This window comes from Leopardus geoffroyi, chromosome B4, assembly GCF_018350155.1.
Source record: "Leopardus geoffroyi isolate Oge1 chromosome B4, O.geoffroyi_Oge1_pat1.0, whole genome shotgun sequence".
NCBI lineage: Eukaryota > Metazoa > Chordata > Mammalia > Carnivora > Felidae > Leopardus > Leopardus geoffroyi.
Window position 1 is genome coordinate 123,280,327 of NC_059341.1, and position 24,808 is coordinate 123,305,134.

Sequence of the window (24,808 nt, forward strand, 5' to 3'; positions counted from 1 at the left end):
AGAAGTCACAGAACTGAAGAATACAATAATTATATAAAAAGCAGCAAGGGAAAAACAACTTGTTAGGTATAAGGGAACCCCCATAAGACTGTCAGCAGATTTCTCAGCAGAAACTTTGCAGGCCAGAAAGGAATGGCATGATATATTCAAAGTGCTGGAAAGAAAATACTTCCAACTAAGAATATTCTACCTGGCAAAGTGATCATTCAGAATTGAAGAAGAGATAAAGAGTTTTCCAGCTAAGTAAGAGCTAAGGGAGTTCATCACCTACTAAACTGCCTTTAGAAGAAATTATATAGTAAAGTTAATGGATCAATCAATTATAAAGCTAGTATGAAGGTTAAAAGGTGAAATTAGAAAAATAACTATAGCTACAATACTTAAGAGATACATAAAATAAAATGTGACATCAAAAACATAAAACATAGAGGGTGGGAAGTAAAAATGTAGAGTTTTAGAATGCATTCAAATTTAATGCACTATCTATCTATCTATCTATCTATATATGCCTTGTGGTAACCATAAAAAAAAACCTATTGTAGATATACAGAAGGTAATGAGAAAGGAATCTAAGCATAACACTATAGAAAAACCACAAGGAAAGAAAGCAAGAGAAAAAGAGAAGAAGTACAACACAACTAGAAAATTAACAAAATGGCAGTAAGTACATACCTACAATAATTATTTTAAATATAAATGGATGAAACTCTCCAATCAAAAGGCATAGGGACTGAACTGTAAAAAAAAAAAAAAAGATCTATATGTGTACTGTCTACAGGAGATTCACTTCAGATGTAAGGACACGCAGAGACTGACAGTGAAGGAATGGAAAAAGATATTTCATGCAAATGGAAACCAAAGGAGGCTGAAATAACTGTAGTTATATCAGACAAAATAGACTTTTAAACAAAGACTTTAATATAAGACAAAGTTAGACATTACATAATGATAAAGGGGTCAATCCAACAAGAAGATAAAATTTACAAATTTTTATGCACTCAACATGAGAGCACCTAAATATATAAAGCAAATATTAACAGACTTAAAGGGGAAAATTGACAGTGATACAATAATAGTAGGGGACTTTAATACCCAATTTACACCAATGGATAGGTTATTCAGATAGAAAATCAATGTCAGCCCTGAATGACACATTAGACAAGATGGACTTAATAGATGTATGCAGAGCATTTTATCCAAAATCAGCAGAATATAACATTCTTCTCAAGTGCACATGGAACATTCTCCAGGATTGAACATGTATTAGGCCACAAAATAAGTCTCAAAAAATTTAAGAAGATTGAAATCATATCACACATTGTTTCTGACTACAATAGTAGGAAACTTACAAGAATAAAATGGAAAAAAAACCCACAAATACATGGAGGTTAAACATGTGACTGAATAACCAATGGGTCAATGAAGAAATCAAAGGAGAAATAAAGAGAAATAAAAATACCTTGAGACAATGAAAATGGAAATACAAGATACTAAAATCTGTGGGATGCAGCAAAAGCAGTTCTAAGAGGGAAGTTTATGGCGATACAGGCCTACCTCAAGAAACAAGAAAAATCTCAGATAAACAATTTAACTTTACACATAAAGGAACTAGAAAAAGAGGAAAAGTTAGTAGAAGGAAATAATAAATAAAGAGCAGAAATAAATTTAATGGAGACTAAAGAGATAATAGAAAAGATCAATGAAAGTAAGTTGTTTCTTTGAAAAGATAAACAAAATAGACTAATCTTTAGCTTGACTCATGAAGAAAAAAAAGTGCAAGGGTTCAAATAAATAAAATCAGAACTGAAAGAGGAGATGTTACAACTGATACCAAAGAAATACAAAGAATCTATAAACAAGTATATGCTAACACATTGGACAACCTAGAAGAAATGGATAAATTCCTAGAAACGTGGCACAAAAACAGACACATAGACCAATGGAATCGAATAGAAACCCCAGAATTAGACCCACAAATGTATGGCCAACTCATCTTTGACAAAGCAGGAAAGAACATCCAATGGAAAAAAGACAGCCTCTTTAACAAATGGTGCTGGGAGAACTGGACAGCAACATGCAGAAGATTGAAACTAGACCACTTTCTCACACCATTCACAAAAATAAACTCAAAATGGATAAAGGACCTGAATGTGAGACAGGAAACCATCAAAACCCTAGAGGAGAAAGCAGGAAAAGACCTCTCTGACCTCAGCTGTAGCAATTTCTTACTTGACACATCCCCAAAGGCAAGGGAATTAAAAGCAAAAATGAACTACTGGGACCTTATGAAGATAAAAAGCTTCTGCACAGCAAAGGAAACAACCAACAAAACTAAAAGGCAACCAACGGAATGGGAAGAGATATTTGCAAATGACATATCGGACGAAGGGCTAGTATCCAAAATCTATAAAGAGCTCACCAAACTCCACACCCGAAAAACAAATAACCCAGTGAAGAAATGGGCAGAAAACATGAATAGACACTTCTCTAAAGAAGACATCCAGATGGCCAACAGGCACATGAAAAGATGCTCAACGTCGCTCCTCATCAGGGAAATACAAATCAAAACCACACTCAGATATCACCTCACGCCAGTCAGAGTGGCCAAAATGAACAAATCAGGAGACTACAGATGCTGGAGAGGATGTGGAGAAACGGGAACCCTCTTGCACTGTTGGTGGGAATGCAAATTGGTGCAGCCGCTCTGGAAAACAGTGTGGAGGTTCCTCAAAAAATTAAAAATAGACCTACCCTATGACCCAGCAATAGCACTGCTAGGAATTTACCCAAGGGATACAGGAGTACTGATGCATAGGGGCACTTGTACCCCAATGTTTATAGCAGCACTCTCAACAATAGCCAAATTATGGAAAGAGCCTAAATGTCCATCAACTGATGAATGGATAAAGAAATTGTGGTTTATATACACAATGGAGTACTACGTGGCAATGAGAAAGAATGAAATATGGCCCTTTGTAGCAACGTGGATGGAACTGGAGAGTGTGATGCTAAGTGAAATAAGCCATACAGAGAAAGACAGATACCATATGTTTTCACTCTTATGTGGATCCTAAGAAACTTAACAGAAACCCATGGGGGAGGGGAAGGAAAAAAAAAAAGAGGTTAGAGTGGGAGAGAGCCAAAGCATAAGAGATTCTTAAAAACTGAGAACAAACTGAGGGCTGATGGGGGTGGGAGGGCAGGGAGGGTGGGTGATGGGTATTGAGGAGGACACCTTTTGGGATGAGCACTGGGTGTTGTATGGAAACCAATTTGACAATAAATTTCATATATTGGGAAAAAAATCCAGAAAAAAGCAAAAAATAAAATAAGATAAATTCCTAGAAACGTATAGTCTTCCCAGCTCATTTTATATGGCCAGAATTATCCTGATGCCAAAAGCAGAAAAAACATATCACAAAAACAAATTACAGACCAATATCCCTGATGCATATAGATGCACCACCACTCCCCCCGCTCAACACAACAAAGTATTACAAACGAAATTCAGCAATGCATTAAGAGGATCATTCATTATGATCAAGTGGGAGTTATTCCAGAGATGTCAGATGGTCCAACATTCACAAATCATTCAATGTGACATACAATATTAATGCAATAAAGGGTAAAAAAACCAAATCATCATCTCAATGGATGTAGAAAGTCAGCATCCATTTATGATAAAAACTTTCAATGAAATGAATATAGAGGAAATGTAACTAAACATAGTAAAGGTCACAAATGACAAGCCCAAAGCTAACATCAAACTCAACCGTGCAAAAACATTCAGCATTTGATCAGGAACAAGACAAAGATGCCCTCTCTCACCAGTTTTATTCAACCACTTTTATTCAAGTAGTAGCTGAAACAATTAGAATCTTAGGAGAAAGAAATGAAAGGTATTTAAATTGAAAAGGAAGAAGTAAAACTGTCACTATTTGTAGATGACATGATTTTACATACAGTTGACACTTCAACAATGCAGCATCTAAGGATGCTGACCCTCTGCACAGTTGAAAATCTGTGTATAACTTTTGACTCCCCCCAAATTTGACTTAATTCCTACTAGTCTAATGTTGACCAGAAGCCTTTCCAATAACATAGTTGATTAGCACATATTTTGTGTATGTATTGTATTACTGTATTCTTACAATAAAATAAGCTACAGAAAATGAACATGTTATTAAGAAAATCATAAGGAAAAGAAAATATATTTATAGTACTGTACTATATTAAGAAAAATCCATGTATAAGTGGATGCACAGAGTTCAAACCCATTTTGCTCAAGGGTCAACTGTATAGAAAATCCTAAAGCTCCACTAAAAACTTTTGAGCTAATAAACAAATTCAGTGACGTTGCAGGGTACAAAATCAATATACAAAAATCTGTTGTGTTTTTATACACTAATAACAAACTATCAGAGAAATTAAAACAATTCCATTTATAATTTCAACAAAAAGAATAAAATACCTAGGAATAAATTTAACCAAGGAGGTGAAAAACCTATACACTGAAAACTGACATTGATAAAATAAATTGAAGAAGACACAAATAAATGAAAAGATATTCCATGCTCATGGGTTGGAAAAATTAATAGTTAAAATGTCCATATTATCCAAAGCAACCTACAGATTCAATGCAATCCTTATCAAAATTCCAATGACTTTTTTCACAGAAATATAACAAACATAAAATTTGTATGGAACCACTAAAGACCCCAAAAGACAAAGCAATCTTTATAAACAACAAAGCTGGAGGCATCACACTTTCTAATTTCAGACTATATTACAAAACTATAGTAATCAAAACAGTGTGGTGTTGGCATAAAAACAGACATTTTTTTTCTTTTTTTTTTAATATATGAAATTTATTGTCAAATTGGTTTCCATACAACACCCAGTGCTCATCCCAAAAGGTGCCCTCCTCAATACCCATCACCCACCCTCCCATCCCTCCCACCCCCCATCAACCCTCAGTTTGTTCTCAGTTTTTAACAGTCTCTTATGAAAAACAGACATATTTATCAATAGAACAGAACAGAAATCCCAGAAATAAACGGATACATATATGGTCAATTAATTTATGACAAAGGAAGCAAAAATATTCAATGGGGAAAGGGCAATCCCTTCAATGAACAGTGATGGAAAAACTAAACAGCCACATGCAAAGCATGAAACTATATCACTGTCTTAAATCACACATAAAAATTAACTCAAAATGGATTAACAATTTCAGTGTAAGACATGAAGCCATAAAACTACAAGAAAACATAGGAGATAAATTCCTTGACATCAGTCTTAGAGATAATTTTTTGTATTTGACTCCCAAGGCATGGGCAACAAAAGCAAAAAATAAACAAATGGGAGCACACCAAACTATAAAGCTTCTGCACAGTGAAGGAAATCATCAACAAAATCAAAAGGCAGCCTACTGAATGGAAGAAGGTATTTGCAAATCATATGTCCAATAAGGGGCTAATATCCAAAATATATAAAGAGCTTATACAATTCAATAACAAAACAAACCAACAATCTGATTAAGAAATAGGCAGAGGATTGATTAGACAGACACATGAAAAGATGCTCAACATCACTAATCATCAGAGAAATTCCAATCAAAACCACAATGAGATATCACCTCAGACCTGTTAGAATGGCTATTATTGAAAAGAAAAAAATAACAAGTGTTGGCAATGGTGTGGAGAAAAGGAAACCTTTGTGCACTGTTGGTGGCAATGTAAATTGGTACAGCCACTATGGAAAATAGTATGAAATTCCCTCAAAAAAATTAAAAATTGAAGTATTATATGATTCAGCAATTCCATTCTGGGGTATTTATTATAAAAAAATGAAAACAATAATTTGAAAATATATATTCACTCCTACATTCGTTGCAGCGTTAGTTAGAATAGACAAGATATGGAGCCAACCTAAGTGCCCCTGGATGAATGAATGGATAAAGAAGATGTAATGTATATATAATGGAATACTGTTCAGTCACACAAAAGAATGAAATCCTGCCATTTGTGACAGCATGGATGACCTTGAGGGTGTTATGTTAAGTGAAATATGCAAGACAGAGGAAGAGAAATACTGTATGATTTCACTTATATGTGGAATCTAAAAAAGAAAACACATGAACAAACAAAACTCATAGATGCAGTGAACTCATTGGTGATTACCAGAGATGAGGGGGTTAGGGAGTATGCAAAATGGATAAAGGGGATCTATAACCAAGTATACAAAAGGTACACACTTCTAGTTATAAAATAAATAAGTCATGGGGATTTCATGTACAGCAGGGTTACTATAGTTAATAGTATTATATATTCCAAAGGTGCTGAAAGTGTATATTTTAAAAATCCTCGGGGCGCCTGGGTGGCGCAGTCGGTTAAGCGTCCGACTTCAGCCAGGTCACGATCTCGCGGTCCGTGAGTTCGAGCCCCGTGTCGGGCTCTGGGCTGATGGCTCAGAGCCTGGAGCCTGTTTGCGATTCTGTGTCTCCCTCTCTCTCTCTGCCCCTCCCCCGTTCATGCTCTGTCTCTCTCTGTCCCCCAAAAAAATAAATAACCGTTGGAAAAAAAAATTAAAAAAAAATCCTCATCAGAAGAAAAAAATTTTTGGTAACTTTACATAATGACAGATGGTAACTAGACTTATTGTGGTGATGATTTTGCAATGTATATAAATATTGAATTAATATGTTGCACACCTCAAACTAATATGTAATATGTCAATTACACTTCAATTTTAAAAATGGACACTTCAGAGTTCCAGTGTCTGAGAGTGCTGAACCAATTCGGGTAGAGCTTGAGGATTCTTATATGCAGCTGGCTTTTGCCCCACTGATGTGCAGGCCTAGAGTAATATCAGTAGTTATGGAACAGGAGGACATACTGGGGAAGCACCAGGAAGGCAGAATGCGAGGGCTTGATGGCTAAGGTGGCTACAGGAATGAAGGAAAGAAGGATCAAAGATAACTCACTTATACCTATTGTTTCTCAGTTCATTCACAAAAACAAAAAGAATACTGCTCATTTAATTAACGGAGAAGCTTTCAGAACAGTTTTTTTTTTTCTTTCAGAACAGTGTTAACGAAGGAGCACCGAACAGTATTCTTCAAATGATTCTTTGATTTCAGAAAATAAATGCCTGATAGATTGCACACTTTTTGATTAACTGTATGTTTACTGAAAGTTGAATGAAAGGAAAGCTTAATGCTATACATTTTCTCTGGTATATTTAACCTACAGTCACAAATGATTATATTGGCATATATTCTCAACTTCAAATAGACATTCTCTGCTAATACATTTCTCTACTAAGGTTGTCCTCCTACCTGCCACAAAAAATGTATTTTATACCTTTTGCTCCCACCTCAAACTTTGACCTCCTCCACTCCCCACATTGCCCTCACTTTTTTTTCATTATATGTTTCAGTTGTACAGCATTATAATTCAACCTCTGTTTACACTACAAAGTGATAACCCCAAGTCTAGTTATCACCCATCACCCTGCAGTTGGCCCCCTTTGCCCCTTTGCCCACCCCCAACCCCTTTCCCTCTGATAAGCACTGGTCTGTTCTGTGTATGTATGAGTTTTGTTTGCTTACATGTTTGGTTTTGGTTTTGGTTTTAGATTCCATACCATATGAGTGAAGTCATATGGTATTTTTCTTCTTCTGACTTAACTCATTTAGCATAATACTCTTAAGTTCCATCCGTGTTGTCGTAAATGGAAAGATTTCATTCTTTTTATGGTTACCTTGAATCCTCCTACTTCACAGGGAATGTAGACATCATCAGACATGCACAACCCATTTCTTTTGCTACCGGATTTATAAACCTACCTGCAGTCGCACTGCTTTCTTCCCTTTTGCTACCCTTCAGGAAGTATCCCTTCTCTTATCAAATAACTTTTTTTTTCTGCAGGGGTCTGGATCTTATCCCTTCTAATCTTTTCAAGGAGTTTGTTCTTCAAGTTGTTCCTTTTCTCTATTTTAATCTTTGATCTTCACCTTTTTTACTGGGTCATTTCTCTTAACATACATACCTTCTCTAGTATCTTCCATTAAAAATAACTCTGGGGCCCACATTCCCATTGTGTCTCTGACACCTTCTTGATCAAAAGTTCTCTATATCTTTTTCTTCATTTCCTGACCTCTCATTAATTCTTTATTTTTGCCTGAATGTGCTGCTCTCTCTTGTCCAAAAATTAGTCAAGAAAAGCCACCAATATCTGCTATGATGCAAAAGTAACCTGCTAAACATTTTATCACCTTTCAATGTAGTGGAACACTGATAGTCTCCATGTAACATTTTGTTGACCTCACTCAGTGCACCTCAGTGTTCTGGCTCTCTTTCTATATTTGTGACTGAAGCTTCTCAGAACCCCCTTCCTTTACCCAAACTGAGTAATGTAGTTCTTTGGGGTTGGTCCTGGGCCCTCCACTCTTCTCCATACTCTCCTTAGGTGTACTCTCTCTTATCCATTTTCTTTTTCTAAATTGTCTTCCTTTTTTCCTCCTTCCTTCCCCCACCTCTCTTCCTATCTCCTTTTTTTCTATCTGTCTATCTATCTATCTATCTATCTATCATCTATCTATCATCTATCTCCATAGAAAACGCACTGTTTTGTTTTCTATTGCATATATTATAGGCTACTTTAGATATAATTATAAATCTTAAAATTTTTTTAATGTTTATTTTTGGGAGAGAGCGAGAGAGAGAGAGAGAGAGAGAGAGAGAGAGAGCAGGGGAGGGGCAGAGAGAGAGGGAGACACAGAATCCTAAGCAGACTCCAGGCTCCAGGGTGTCAGCACAGAGCCCGAAGTGGGGCTTGAACTCATGAACCACGAGATCATGACCTGAGCTGAAGTCAGATGCTTAACTGACTCAGCCACCCAGGTGCCCTCGATATCATTCTAAATCTTCCTTTGGACACCTAATCATATAGTTTATAGAGATATACCCCATTTTTCAAAACGACATGGTAGTGCTCATTACTATGAATACATTCACAATTATTTAATCATTACCTCCCACCCCTGTCAACATTGATATTATTTACAGGTTTTTACTTTAATAAATAGTGGTGCATCAGATATCCTTGTGCTTTTCCCCATGCATACACTTGTGAGGACTTCTCTAGGGTAGTAAGTAGAATTGATGGAGGATATGGGCATTTTAAATTTTACTAATTACTGCCCACTCACCCTCCAATGAACTGGAATATACATCCACAAGTAGAATATGAGAATATGTTTTTCCACACTCTTGTCAATACTTGATATCACTAAACCTTAGAACTTTTACCAATATTATGAGTAAAAAATTCCATTTCACTGTGGCTTAGATTTTAATTTTTCTCACTATAAATGGGAGTGAGCACTCTTTTTCATATGACTATCAGCCATTTGTATGTTCACTTCCACAAGTTCTCTGTTCATATCTTTGCCCAATTTTATACTGGGTTATTTTTATTTTTACGTTGATTTATAGGAATTATGTGTAGATTCTGGGCAATTTCTTCTGTTATGTATGCTCACGCTACTTAATATTCCTAAGCTCACTTTAGTCAATAGGTAATCATGAATACATAAATAGAGTTATTTTAAGCATTAATTGAGATAAGATATTTAAAGCCCTTCATCCAATACCTGGCACATAGAATTCCTCAAGAAATGGTTGCTGCTGCTATTGTTTATATTTTAATTGTTTTTATTTTATATGTTTATAATAATATATTATTATTGTTTATATATCTTATTATTATATTTTATTATTGTTTATTATATTTTTTCATCACAAAATCCTACCACATTTTCCTCAGGCCCCAGCTTAAGTTTTCATTCATTTATTCATACATCTCATGAATCTTTATTGAGGACCTTATATGTATCAGAAACTGTTGTAGGTGCTGGAGATACATCACTGAGGTCAACCAACAGTAAGCAAGCCAATACATAAGCATTTGTATAATATAGAGCCAGTGGGAAGTGCTATGGGGCAGGGTAAGGGGATCAAAAGGCCAAGACAGGGTATGCTATTTTAGATCGAGGCCAGGGATGGCATCTTTTCTTTTTCAGTGAAAACTGTGTGAAGTAGGAATATCCATGGGAATACCTGGGAGAAAGAGAAAGTACTTTGTTCATGTATTTGTTTATTTCCTATCTCACTCTTACTGTAATATACTATACTATACTATTACTATCATATAATGTTTTTTTATGACTATATTCCCAGAATGGTACCTCTCACACATTAGAATTCACTGAATTCCTATGAGATGAAAGCCAAATCCCTGCCTTCAGAGAATCTACAATATGGTTGATGGACAAGTGTTACATAGAGGAAAAATAAACTAATGATGGATTAGTAGAGAATTAGATTCCTAATGAATGTATTGCTAATGAGGGGTTCAGGAGTTTAAAAGAGTGAAAAATCCAGGAAAATCCTGGCTTGAAATAGGCTAGAGAGACAGAATTTTAACATGGGCCACATGTTAAATGATGGCTAGCCTTTGGATATTTGGAAAAGAAGGGGGACACTTTCCAGGCAGGGTGAATGGTTTATGCAAAGGTGGGATACATGTCAAAAGTTTAGTTGTAGTAGATATTGGGAAAATTTAAGATATCAGATTGGACATTTGAGACATCAGTATGTAGTCACTGAGGTTTTTGAGAAGATATGCTAACTAGGATTTTTAGAATTTTATATAAAATAGATTGGAGATGGGAGAGCTTATAGGCAGTCATTGCAACTGTTCAGAAGGCAGTAGGTGTTGCACTATGGTGACGTCTTTGGTGATAGACAGAAAGAGAGATATGAAAGATGTTTGAATAAAGATCTCAGGGGGATTTTGTTTTGGACTAAATATGCATTGGATGGTCAAATGTGTTGCTGAGTCAACTCCAAGGTTCTTAACTTGGTTGACTGAGTGATGGTGCCATAGACAAATGTTCCAAATGGTAAATTCCTTTCAGGGGTAGGGGCTGAGAGAGGAAAGTGGGTAGAAGTCAAAGTGATGGAAGATATCCAAGTGGAAATTTCCAGTAAGACTTCAGATGACTAAGGGATTTAGAGAATGTAGTCTCTTTCCAAATATTTTTTTTCTTTTTGCCTATATAGAAAGTGTTTACTTTATGTGTTTCCCTGTGGCTCTGTTGATTACATTCTTATGTGTGGTTTGAAGCTCCTCTGCTTCAAACCTGTATTTGTTTTGGGCATGGTTGGAGTAGGGTGCTAATGAGCCCAAGGTCATGGGTTTGATCCCCAGAAGGGCCAGTTAGTTTCATGGAGAGGAAAACTGTGTTCTGTGGTTCACAGACTTCACCCCTAATCCTGTCTACTTGTCTCTAAACTATGTAGCATTAGTCCCAAGGCAGGGGACATGAGAAAGTATGAGTGATTATGTGCAATCCATTAAAACTACTGGAAGAGTGGCTTCATGTGGGTTTATCTGGGTTGCTTCTTCAAGAAATTTTGTTTGCCTTTCTTCAGAGATCATATTTTCCGAGACAACGTCATGACCAAATGCACATGGAACAGTATTGTTTATGGCCACCCACATCTGTTTTACCACATGTATTTACTTCTCAGGTAAAAGGCAGTATGATGATCCAAGAATGTGTTGTTCAGTGCAAGTGTCTTCTTGGAAGTATTTGAATATTATCAGTCTGACTTTGGGAATTGGCTTACTAATATTGTACAAATAAACCCTGGAGAACATGAATGTGCCCAAAAGACTCTCTAAGCAAACCTTTTACTGACATATTTTCCTTATCTTATCAGGCTGCTCTAGCTTGCTGCATACTCTTACTGGGAAATACAAGTCTACACTCAGAATTCTTGCGAAATGATCATACGTGGATGCAGCATAGAATGTGCTGTGTTTAAAAGAGTGACGGTGTTCATAGAACAACCTTTGGACAAACCCACAGAAGGCATCTTCTACATAAGTACAGAGTTGCCAAGATTTGCTGGGATAGCATCTGAAGTCTGTTTTTGTGGATACTGCATTTTCAAAAATCAATCCCAGAGGTTCTCAAATTGCTTTTCCAGTTGACTGATACACCCCTGGGTCCTGCAAGAGCAACCCAAAGAAGATTTGGAATAATGTTACACACATATTGAAAGATTCAAACTAAATCCTCAGTTTAAGAAGCACTTGAAAATAGGCTCACTTTTCTTTCAGGGACTCTTGTGTTTGCCACATCAGGGATATTTCTATTTGACATTATGGAAAATTTGAAAGGCTGAGTAGTAAGAGACTAGACCATCAAATATTATTTAACAGGTTGCCAAAAATTACAGTGATGACTTAGAAGAATACGGCATGGAACAAATATGACTAAAAGTAAAAGGTAGAATAACTGAAGTTATATGCTGATGAATTCAGGAAAACTGATTAAAAAGTTATTGGTATTTAGGTTGTGCATAATGAAACACAAGGGACTTATTTGCATTGTTTTCTTGAACTTATAGTAAAAGAGTAGTTATTTTGATATTGTATAGGGACAGCCTGAAAATACCATATAAGCTCTTAAAAATCATTATATGGAAAGTTTGTACCTCTGATGGCTGGGCTGGGCCAGGATGGATAAAAAGAAAGGATCAGTGACACAGCAAGAAAATGCTGGGCTCACATTTGTGATGCAAGGATTTTTAGATTCAAACAGTTCTTTTCACTTGATTTTGCTGTCAGAATCAAATTAAGGAAAAAAGTGGTCACTTGGTCAGTGTCAGAAAAGTTGAGGCCTTGAACCAGAGCGTACATAGGAAAGGGTGTGACAAGCCAATAGAGAGAGTTCTACCTTGGGTATCTTAGGTCTTTAATTACCTCTCTCATGACTAATAAGAACAATGGAAGTAGAGATAATGAAGGAAATCGTACAAAAGTTAGGAATCACACTAAACAAGAGCTGATGAGCAGACCAATGCAGAACTGTGCCAGTGTTTTAATCTAGCCATAGAGAAATTGAAAAGATGAAAAGAAAAAATTAATACAAAGTGATGAGTTTCCATAAAGGTTAATTTATTAAATTTAAGAAACTTCTCTTTATTCTGAGATTATATCCATGATATTTAAATGCATTCCCTTGTAATTACAGAAAGATTCTTTTTAAATGTCCTTACTGTAGTCAAATATATTTTTCTACCTTATGTCAATTTATACATTTATTTTTGGAAATTGCACTATTTTGAGAAATCTAGAAGTTTAGGGACTTGCATGATAATGTTCAATCCTCAAATACTAATATTAGGTAGACTATTATTATTATTATTATTATTAATTTTTACAAAAGAGGAAACCGAGACTCACAGAAGTTGTTTTAATTTGTCCAAAGCAGCCAACTAGAAATGTCAGAACCACAACACAAACCCACATCTGCCTGATTTCGGTGCTCATGCTTCTTACCACCATGTTATCCCTGTGGGTATGAGTTAGGGTCCAGTGAGGGGAGCAGAAACCATTCTAGGTATTATAAACAGAGGGTATTTAATACAGGTGATGAAAGAAATGAGTATCCAAATAAGAAAGGGGAGTCAACCCAGAGATCAACATCAGGAAGTCACTACCATCGTTGCAGACAGGAGGTGGTGTTCCCATCTGAGAAAAACCATCTGGGTGGGTCTAGGTCCCCTCTGGGCACAGGGTGCTACTCAGGGTGGGAGCAGGAACCATGGAGGACTTGCCATCAGTGCCAAAGATGCTACTTGAAACAGAGAGAGAAAATGGGGAAAACACCCCGGCTTCTTCCTTCCTCCTGCCTTGCTTCTTTTGTCACAGTGCCTCTTATTAGGCAAACCTAGTCAGCAACCAGGGAACACAGGGACAGGGAAATGTTCCTTGTGAAATAGCGAATGAAGGGAATGTTGGGAAATGGGTATGAGCGCAAACAGATAACGTTCTAGTGTAAAATATGTACCTTTTACTGTGGCTGTGAGGTCTAGAGATACCAGGAGAAACTTTTCAATATTAACAGTGTAAGAGAATTTATTTGGCATAGGAAGGGGATGGGAATGTTTCCATTCCCAAATGACCTTTAAAGCAGAGAGAGGCAAAAGAAATAAGAAGAGTATTTTGGTCTTGGGGTAACCCTGCCTTTGGGTATTTTAGGTTCTACGAGGGTGGCTGAAGTAGAAGTTCTGGGCCAAATAAAGTGGCAGAGCACAACCCTGGGTATGGTTTCTGCTTCTGATACTGTTGTCTCCTTCCTTCTTTACAGGAACAATTACTTTCTCCTCACTCTCTCTCAGAGATTTGAGGTTGGGAAGGACAGTCCCATAGTTGTGGGGTGGAATGATAGACTCAACCATAGTACTTATACAGAGACTTGCCATGAATAGAGATGATGACCACCCCACACCCCACTCCCCATTTCCATTTGGAGAGAGACTGTTACTACTGTTCCCTGAGAAAGAGGTTGGGAGCTAAGTAGGAGCCACTGAGTTAAATAAACAAAGTAGAGCTAGGAAATTATAGGACAGTTACTCCATTTTTAACTTTCCTGGTAGTAGTCATTAAAAAGAGAAACCTCCTTTCTAGGCCACATTTCCTACCTTGCTTGAAATCCAAGGTCGAATTTTACTTCGGATGTGCTGCTGCAATTGTCTCAAATCCAATTTACATCTGTTTCTGTTTTTACTGATTGCTTTATTCTTTTCAAAATCATCTCATCCCATCACAGGGTGAAGGAAAGAACATTCAGAAACCAGATGTTATATTAACCATAACCATTATCCTTTATTGGATCCCAGAGAGATTTAATCTCTATCCATAAACAGGTGAGGAAGACACCAGCTTTCAGCTCAGCATTTATACTTTAAAGATGCCTCACTGAGAAGAGGGCAAACCCAGGGAGGATCCTAATTGGTATGTATAGCCCAGTGGTTCAGTTCTGTCAAACCCAAAGCTCCCCTTTATGGAACAAATATTTTATGATATACCCTTTAATGCCCCAAAGAGAAATTCATAGATAATGCTGACATATACAACTTCAACAAAAAACAAAATGTTGCCTGAACCATAATATAAAGGAGAACTAAAATGAAAATAGTTTATAATAGAATAACATGCATTACAAGATAGAAATGCTCAGGCACAACTCTATTAGAACACATAATGAAGTGGTCAGATGTTTACACTTATGTGGAGAATCATGAATGTGACAGCTGCAAGCAGACTGATCCGCTCAGAGAATGGAGAGATTCAAATAGCACAATTAGCATTGTCATCAATGATGTTTTTGGTTTTTTTTCTAAAATAGTGGCAACACTGGATAAAGTTCCAAATGAAATAAAGTACCACCTTCCTCTTAATTTACATGGTAATTACATTCCTGGAAAAAATCAGCTTATATTAAAGTTATGCAAAAATACTTTGAGCTTATGAATAAATTGGAGTTACAGTCTAGGCTTACGTGATTACAAGTAGGTTTGTCATCTATGTGAAATGTCTGGAGTCCTAACCCCTGTCCAGCTAAATGCCAATAATGCCTTCCTCAATCATCATGACTGACAACCCCAAATGTCCTTACATGTTTCCAAAATGCCATTTGGGGCTAGCATTATACCCACTGGGAAGCCCTAGAGTGGTATACTTAAGGCCCTTTTGAAGGGCAGGGATATAAGAACATGTGTCTCATGAAACTCACCCCTTTAATCCACATTTGTCTACGAAGCCCCAATTCAACCATGTCCCTGACATGACAAGACCACACTGGCTGTGATAAGCTGTCAAGAGAACAATAGGCCTATTGTTGCCAAAGTTCTTGGCGAGATTCTTCATCATCAGCTTCTAGTTTTACTTATGTGGGAATGGTTCATTTCTGGACTGTATAAGGACCCAACTCATACCTCCTCATTGAGGAATCCCGAGATTGGCTTACCATGGGATATTACAATCACTATATGAAGGACTATCAGGAAGTGACACTGCAGTGTGAATGAGCAGAGAAATGGCGACAGGTAGGGTTGAAGGCCCAGTTAGATACGTTGGTTATTGAGCAAAAATGCTTACTTATGTTCAGAATATAATATTCATAAATTATCACTCAAAGGTGCAATTAACTATATTTTTTCCTATAGCATGTAAAACCGAACTTTAACAAGAATGTATCTGTCAGTATATGGAACTGACCTTGGGTCTGGATTGAGGCATGAATGGCAAAATAGTAATAATGCAGGTTTTGATGTCCTCAGTTCCAGATTCAAGCCCACCCTGCCTGTGACCTTCAGTAAGTTAAATAATGTCTTTGAGTTTCCATTTCTTCATCTGTAAAATAGGGTTCATAACAGTGCCTGACTCAGAATTTTTATAAGGACTAATGAGATAATAGAGGTAAACCACTTGGCATAGTGACTGACCCATAGTAAGTGCTCAGCAAATATTAATATTATTAATCAACAATATTACCACTCTTACAGATCTTACAGGAAAGCAAAAATGTCATTTTAAAAAAGCAGCTGCAATTTTACTCAGACGACCTTGAAGGAAGACAAAATTCCTCTTAGGGACAGAATTGCTCTTTTGTTTAGGAAAAATCACCTTTGGGGCATATTCAGTAATAAAAAGGGAACAGGCCCTCCTCCCACTCCCACCAGGGGTGAAGCTGTGATGGGGAAGATTGCTCTGCATGAGAATGAAATAGAATGTCCTTGAAAGTTCTTTCTAAGGGAGAGTTTGAAGGATTGGATAGGAAGTAATTCCAGGGAGAGTTTGCTGAGGAGAGGAAGGGGTCTTACTAAAATGACAAGAGACACTTGAGCAGCCAGAGATTCCTTAATGGATTTTAGTGACAGTGATGTTTGACATTGGCAGCAGATTTCTGCCCCATGCTTAATTGCCTCCCACTTCATCATCCCCAGAGCCTTCATTGAAAGGCGGTACCCACATTAGCCTAGTGTGAAGGAAGGGAGAAAAGTATTGTCTAGGGGGGAAGGTGGAGAGAAACAATGCGGTTAGAAGCTCATGGCCACTGGAAGCAAGATGCTGAGCACAAATAGGACAAGGAGGCCTGGAAAATGTCAGTGTCAAAGGAGAGCCGCAGAAACTCTGAGGGAGTCACAGAGTAACGGTGAGCTGCACGTGGGAAAATAATAAACTGGTATTGCTAGGAGTTTCTTAAAATAAGTACGAGACTCCTGAGCCTTTTAGACATTTAGGTAACTTTCCAAATAGTTCATGGGAGGTTTAAGAAAAGGCAAATAGAATGAAATGCTTTCATATAACAAGAGGGAAATTACTGATCTTTCCACTTTGTGCTTCCACAAATACTGCTATGAGTTTGATATTCAGTAAAGAGTTAGAAAAATTTATTGAAATAAAAACCCAATGCTGAGAGACCTCATTCTCATGGAACCACACAATATTGGGAGTGTATTGAATGCTACTTGTAGATGTGTCCTACATGATAGAAAATCTTTTCCCAGACCATTTGTGTCATGGATTATAACTCACTGTTGAGTTACAGTGAGTGGGGTCAGTTACTTAAACCTGCTTTATTGTTAATGCATATATTGTACAATTCATACATCTTTTACATAGTTTGTACAAGTTCTTTGAAACATTTATTGTTAAATATGATCTGTAAATTCTATAAGATATCTCCATCCTGGTATATGATTAGTTTTATTTTTCTGGGTAAATTTTATTTGTTGCAGTGATTTAATTAATAAAAATGCTACATAACAATAGAATTCTTAAGGAATGACACATTACACCAACATTGTCCAAAAGAACTAATTAATCAAACATGATTCATTTTAATGTAATTACTAAAGAAAGATATATCATTTTATTATGACGCTCTAGCCATACATTTTTCCAAATATGGTTACTTAACAGTAAATGTAAGATAACGATTCAGTTAGTTACAGTTTTAGAAGTCATTAGGATTGATATCCTCTGCCATAAGTGAATAATGATTTCAAATGCAATCAGAATTAATTTAATAAAAAATGCCTTTGAACTAAGACAAATATAATGAATGACCAATCATTATTTTCTTGTTCCAAAGTAGCAGGGAAGAATTCAGTGTCTGTAAGTGTCTTTATCACACCTGGTTTGTAGGTGTGAAAAAACAAACAAACATATGAATCAAAACACATGATATAATCCCAGTTCTCATAGTTCATTAACTCTCTTAGTAACAAGAGATCTGACATGGTACTTGGGGCCTTTATGTAAACTGAATACAAGCTGCATGGTGTTTGAAAGTTTTTAATATTTTGAATAGACATTTTAATGATACACAGACACAGATAAGAGATGTGAGTAGACAGTTTGAGGTTGCAGACTCCCTCCTGCAGTGTGTTTAGCAGCAGGTACAAGATAAATATCCAAACAAAATCAGATTAAGAGATTCACAGAAGTGACTTTGCACTGGGTAGGTAAAGGGGGCCAGTGGGTGGCTTGGAAGGGATTTTGAGTTTTGTTTTTATTTTTCCTACTTTTACATCAGTGTAGTTTGGGTAAAAGAAAATTAATATAATATTTACTTTTAGGCTACAGTAGGCCTGGGCAATTAAAAAAAAGGGCAGATTCTAAATCTTATGAAAGGTCATTTTGAAGGTGACAGGTGATTCAGCAAGGACTAAGTAGGAGAAACTATCTCCATCTTAAATCACATTTCAATTGGGCAGTAACATTTGGACTTTTGTGTTCTCCGTTTTCAAATGAAAAAAAAATTTTTTTTTCCTTTCAAAGACCTTATCAATGACAGCTGAAGAATGGGGAGAAAGAAGGACCATGTTTAAGATCAATGTGTAACCATAAATTAAGAGGGAACATGAGGAGTATTTATTTTTAAAGAGGTCCCTTTAATTCCAGGGTTTCAGCCTGGTCACCCCTTTATAAAATTTTGAGGGAGATACTAAATGAATGACTGGGAGGAATAGAAACAGTTTCAAAAACTCCCTGGGCCTCTGTCTTATCTATGAGAGGTTTCCCCCGAAAAGGATTGTTCCAGATAGGACTTGGTTATTTCACTTGGTATCTTTATCCTGTACCATATGCACTTAAAGCTTCAGACAGTCTTCTCATATCCATTTTTTTTAAATAGAAATCACACACACAAAAATACCTATGTATCAGTTTCTAATACCTAATAGGAAAGTCTTTTAGAATATTAAAATAGCAATAAGCAAATATGTACTATAAGATTAAACACTAGCATTGAAAACAAACAAACCAAAAACAAAGAATCAACTAAATTTTCTTCTTGTTTTTGCCCCCTCATATTCTGAACTTCATGATCATTGCAGGCAAGGGGCATAAAGAATTCTTGTATTAAAAAATCAGATTTATCTTTTGAAAATATTGTTGGAAAAGCACAGGTGATTTGAGTGGGAATGTTATTTCTTATGAAAAGAGCCAAACAGGATCTGTCTCTAATAAATTAGTATACTCTTTTAAGATTAAAAATAGCAAAAACATTTTAAATAGTCTGATTATAGTTTCAACAAGTCAAACATACACTTCTATCTAGCCTATAGTTTTAAAGAGTCTATGTGGGTTTAACTTATCATCCCTCATTCCAATATAAAAAAAGAAAAGAAGAACCAAGTCATTTTTGAACATTAAGATATTCATAAAGACTGTATAAAGTAAAAAACAAAACAAAACAAAAACCCCAAAACAAAAAAATCTTCACAGATTGTTAGCCATCTCTTTCAACGATTTCTCATAAATTCTTCTCTTTCCTTATCAGTAGATAACCCCCATCTCATAAGGAAATACTTTCCAACACTTCCCAATGAGATCAGTGATTGCTTTTTATGAGAGCTACTGCTCTTTGAGATGTTTAGATGAAGGGAGAATATCTTCTATAAACCAGTAAATGCCAAAGAATGACTTAAGGGGGATATGGCAGAAGCTATTTTTAGCAGATTTAATCTATGCATTTTTTCTCTTTGTTTTTATTTTCTCCACTTGCTGAATATCCATTTTTAGAGCAGAGAGCACAAAAATCAATAAGTAACTTTATCATCTTTTGTTCTGCCAGTTGCCTGTAAGGTCCTCCCCGCCCTCCATTTATACTCTATGCTCTTGATTAAGGTATTTAGATTGGATAATATATTGCTAATTTTTCTGAGTTTGAGAGCCAGCAGAATAATGGAGGCTTCTAACTTAAGAAAAATGCCATCTTCTGCCTCCACACCCCCAAACTCACAATTTGGTGAACAGTACGCTACTTGTGAGTGACAAAAAGTTGAAAGGTGGTGGTGACTAGACCTAATGCTATTTTATTAAGCCATCTATCTATAGAATTGTTGTTTTCATACTTTAAAAAAATATGTCTATGCTTTCTTTTTTTTCTTTTTTTTCTCTTTTTTTTTTTTTTTAGTCAAGTACTCTCTTAAAGAAACAATAGCACCACATTGGCATAGCTGGCCAAACAATAAATGGGAAAGCAAAATGTGCTACATCTTCCATTCAAGCAGTCTCCCAAGTGCATAAACTAGTAACAGAAACCCTGGAGCCACAGTGCATGAGATGGTTTCATCTACATAAACATTGACATTCCAAGGAGGGGATGGATTCTCAAGGGAGGCCAGGCTTTTTTTTTTTCAATGAGATTTTCCAAGGAAGTGATTTCTTCTGAGTATTCCATTGGACTCTTAGGATGAGTGTGTGTGTGTGTGTGTGTGTGTGTGTGTGTGTGTGTGTGTGTATACATACATGCACATGCATGTGTGTATGGAGGAGTGGGTATTGCAAATTTTTCTCTATCTCTAGAAGAGTAGATTCTGATGTAAAGATACATTAACTTTTTCAGTGGAGCCTCCTCATCTTAAAGTCTTCAAAAGATACTGTTCTATTATTTGGGGAATTGGGAACAGAGATTTGATGTAGATAATTCAGTATTGTCAGTTAAACTAGAACTAAGTCTGTTATTACCAATATTGACAGCTTTTTCATAAACATTTTGAAATTGCCTCATTTGAGAAATCAAAAGCAAAGCTTATAAAAGTTTTGACTTGTGAAATTTCAGGTGCTCCTTTCTATCAATCCTGTGTCATTCTGCTGTAGAGTATGGCATCAACTGACTTTTGAAGTTTTACATTGATTTGTCTTCTAGTTTTATTTCATTTTAAAATAAGATAGTTGAGTTAGTGTAATTAGTTAATTTTTAATTCATTGATTTATGATATAAAGGAGAGGATTATATGTTAGAAAAATTAAGAAAGATAATATGACTTTGCACATTTAAGCTTTCCTCACTGGGGTATTTTTGGCTGTGAATAGAATTATTAAGTGAATCAAATAAGTCATAGACACTCTTAGAATTACCATATTCAACTGTGTCTGGAAACTCATAGGTCTGCAGAGGATTACAGGTAAAGTTTTGCTGGGAAACAGTAATTTTAGAAGGTATACATAAAGAACACGAAATAAAAACCAGAAGTGCCATTTTGGGAAGAGGGGTCAAGCACCTAATTCCATAGAACACATCTGTCTGGAAGATAGATGAAGGGCAAAAATGAGTTACAATTTCTTTTACATTTGTCTGTAGTGATCAGAACATTGCTCAGCATGACAGAGGTGCTCAATTCAAATAATGCTGAGGGTCTGAGGGTTTAAACATTTTTTGGCTGAGCAGGGGTACCTGCTCTATAGGCCTTCTTTTGGGTATGTTTGAAGATCCAGGAAGTCAGACTTTTTCTGGTCTCTCAACCCTGAGGTGAACCAGTGGGATGAAAACTAAAGATGTTATTTTTGTTTTCTATGTACACTTTCTAAGAATAAAAGGGATACAATTTGCATGAAGTAATCAAGTCTGGTTGCTTTTCACCAAAAAGTTTGAAGGCAGATAAAAAGATCTAAATGATGGATGATTCATTGTTCTAATAAGAAAATCTTGATAAGTAGATGGGAAACATTTTCTAGGCCACCATGGGCCTGTCCTCTCTGTTGGATTTTCTTGATATCAGTTTTCAGTTGAATGGATAAGATGCACCCACAGCGGGTCAGGGGTCACTTCTGTAAGCAGACATGAAGGAAAATTTCTAGTTTTGAAGGAAAATTTTGCCTCTCAACTAGCAACTCTAGTCAAGTATATTTTAACATAAATTAAAAAAATATATATGTATAAGTACATACAGCTAAGGGGAAGCACAAATTTATTAAAGTAATTTTGTGATTTTTAAAAATTAGATATTATTTAAATATTTGAAATCTTAAATATTTGAAACATTTTTTTAGATTGCCCAAAGAGAAAGAATAACTATATTGTTCAAAATGAATAAAGTATCATTTATAATATCGCAAAAAGTATTACCGCATTACTAGTAACTGCCCGGAAGAGTCAGATGGAGTAGTTGCTGTTTCACTGGTGGAAATCTTTTTTTTTTTCTTTTCCTTTCTCTCTTTTCACTTTGTATTCATAAATCCCAACGCAGAATTCAGATCAAATGTAAATCAGACATTTCTAAGTTATTTTGAAAAGTGTTTTAAAGGAGATGGAGCTGTTAGCTTTTAACAACTAGATAGTTGGATAGTTCATTGGATAGCTTCATTGACAAGAATTAGCATGTCAGGAGCATTTGGCTAATCAATTTTCTAGCTATATTGTGGATGGGCTGTTTATAGAATTCCTGGCATCCCAGCAACTCAAGGGCTCTGACCGTGTGCCCTCATAGCAACCCAGGAGAAAATCTGGAGCTTTATCTTTTTAATCCTCATACCACCCCTGTGAGGTAGGTAGATGGCATATTGCCCCCATTTTGTAGATGAGGAAACTGAGGCACAGAGAGGTGAAGTGACTTGCCCAAAGTCACACAGCGGTGAGTCCAAGACAGAGTCGGCAGATGTTTGTTTCTTCAGTGAGAAATAGAAACCAGGACGTTAAATTCCTAGCCTTCTGCTTTTTCCACTCCTTTCTAGACTCACCAATCAAATTTGCATCAGCGGACTTTGTGTCTTAAGTTTCTCTTGGAAGGCATAATTGCAGGAATTTTGCCTTCTTTCCCAAATGGATGGATTTTTAGTACCCTTCCCCTTTGTGTCATTTTTGGCTCCAGGCTTCTTTTGTTTTGCTTTCACCTTTTACCGTTTTGGCCAGACTCTTTCATATAACAAACTACAAAATAGCACCATTGTACTAAAAAACAGAGTTTTACATACTGTTTGTGATATATCTTGTATTCTTGATATGCTAAATTTACATAGTGCTCTATATGGAAAAAATAAAAAGAGAGAAATTACTAATCAGGTTGCACACTAACTCATCATTTGAAAGAAGTGTTGAGAGTTTGAGACTTTCTATGCTTAAAACATATGCCTAAAAATGATTGGCCTCAAAACTGCAACTACTTGCATTTTTTTAGCAAGATGTGGAAAAATAAAGCTTTGTGTCTAAAATAAATGCATCCAACTTATATTTGGTACAAATGCCACAGATGGAATCTTTTGGGTTAAAATCTTTTGGGTGTGCTACTTGACTGCTTGTTACTGCTCTTGAGGAGGCCAAATTTGGCAAATATAAAGATGATGAGGTGGGAGAGGGGGTGAAGATAGACAAACAAGATTATCAGACACTGTAAAACAAATGGCCTGTGTTGCGTAGAAAGAAGTGCAAATAAAAAAAAATTAATAAACCACTTAGACAAGGCTGCTGAATGAATGGCTCCAGCAGCCAAGACTCAGAGACAAATTTAGTGCAACTGGATCTATACAACGCCCATGCATTTGTGGCTCTTGAGAGGCAGGGACTAAGAAATATATATATATATTTCTTTTTTTCTCTATAGAACATTATTGTTAAAGGATCAACAGCAATCTACCAACTCCAGGACCATTTTTGCAAGGTGCAAAGCTTTTAACAATCACTCTTAAAGACAATGTTGGAATGTTTACTTGCGTATTTCATTGGGGGGAAATGCCCATCTTTTGAAATGTCATCAAACTTATTTTTTGGTAGGTCTTCTGGTGTTTATCAGGTAACTCATACAGAGCAAAGGATCCTGCCGGTGGCATGTCATTCTTCACAATTCAGGACAGTCTTCCTACATTCTGTAGTTCTTGTTTCCCGCACTCCCTCTACTTGCGTTCTTCAAATGTACTTCCTAAAAATAAAGGAGAAAAAGTGACATTAACTTGAAGTTTTATGTACCCTACCCATCTATTTGTAACATGGGGTCTCAACCTTTCCTATTTTATGCCTCATCAGTCAATCTCATAGAGAGCTTGGGTCTGTTTTTTTTTTCCTAAGAAAGAAGTGGATAAGCCTTTAGTTTTTAGTTTAGTCAAACCTCACTCAGGCTACTTTTATGTGCCCTTGGTGTCATGAGGACCACAAATTGCTTTATGAACACACAGAAATATGTTTCTATTCAACTGCTGCCATCACAGATTCATTGACAGGTAGGAGATTCTGAAAAATTGAGAATTCTGGCCTGTGGCATCTTTCCCCAGTGAAAGAAAAATAAAAAAAAAAAAATTTAAAAAGGAACACATTCTGGGGTCATCCTCTATTGTTTTATTGCATTTTGTTCTATTTTAATTATTGTAAAAAGGAGACATTTCTTTTTCATTTTTATTTTTTTCTTCTTTGGACAGAGGGAAAGTTTTAGAAGTAGAAGATTGGGAGGTTTTATAATTGATTTAGAATCTATCAAATCACAGACATACTGAGCTGGGTTCAAATCTTGGCTCTTCCATGTTTAGTTATGTGTGAACTTGTGCAAATGGCAGTCTTTTGTGTCTCAATTTCATCTATAAACTGGCATAATAATAATTCCTACCTGTAGGATTAAGAATTAAAGAATTAGGGGGATGGGAGGGAGGGGAGGGTGGGTGATGG

The 24,808-nt window shown here is 36.1% G+C and overlaps 1 protein-coding gene across 3 annotated transcripts in view; it reads right to left on the reverse strand.

Moving 5' to 3' along the window:
* Positions 1-17,296: 17,296 nt before the first annotated feature.
* Positions 17,297-24,808, reverse strand: part of IGF1 (insulin like growth factor 1) — a 77,956-nt gene continuing 70,444 nt past the window's right edge. For 2 of the 3 annotated variants that reach the window (XM_045464248.1, XM_045464251.1), the window contains one exon: positions 17,297-24,071. In XM_045464248.1, coding sequence (XP_045320204.1) covers positions 24,046-24,071 — 26 coding nt within the window. In that variant the 3' untranslated portion in view covers positions 17,297-24,045. The remainder of the gene's footprint in view (positions 24,072-24,808) is intronic. The other variant, XM_045464250.1, reaches the window with a different exon arrangement.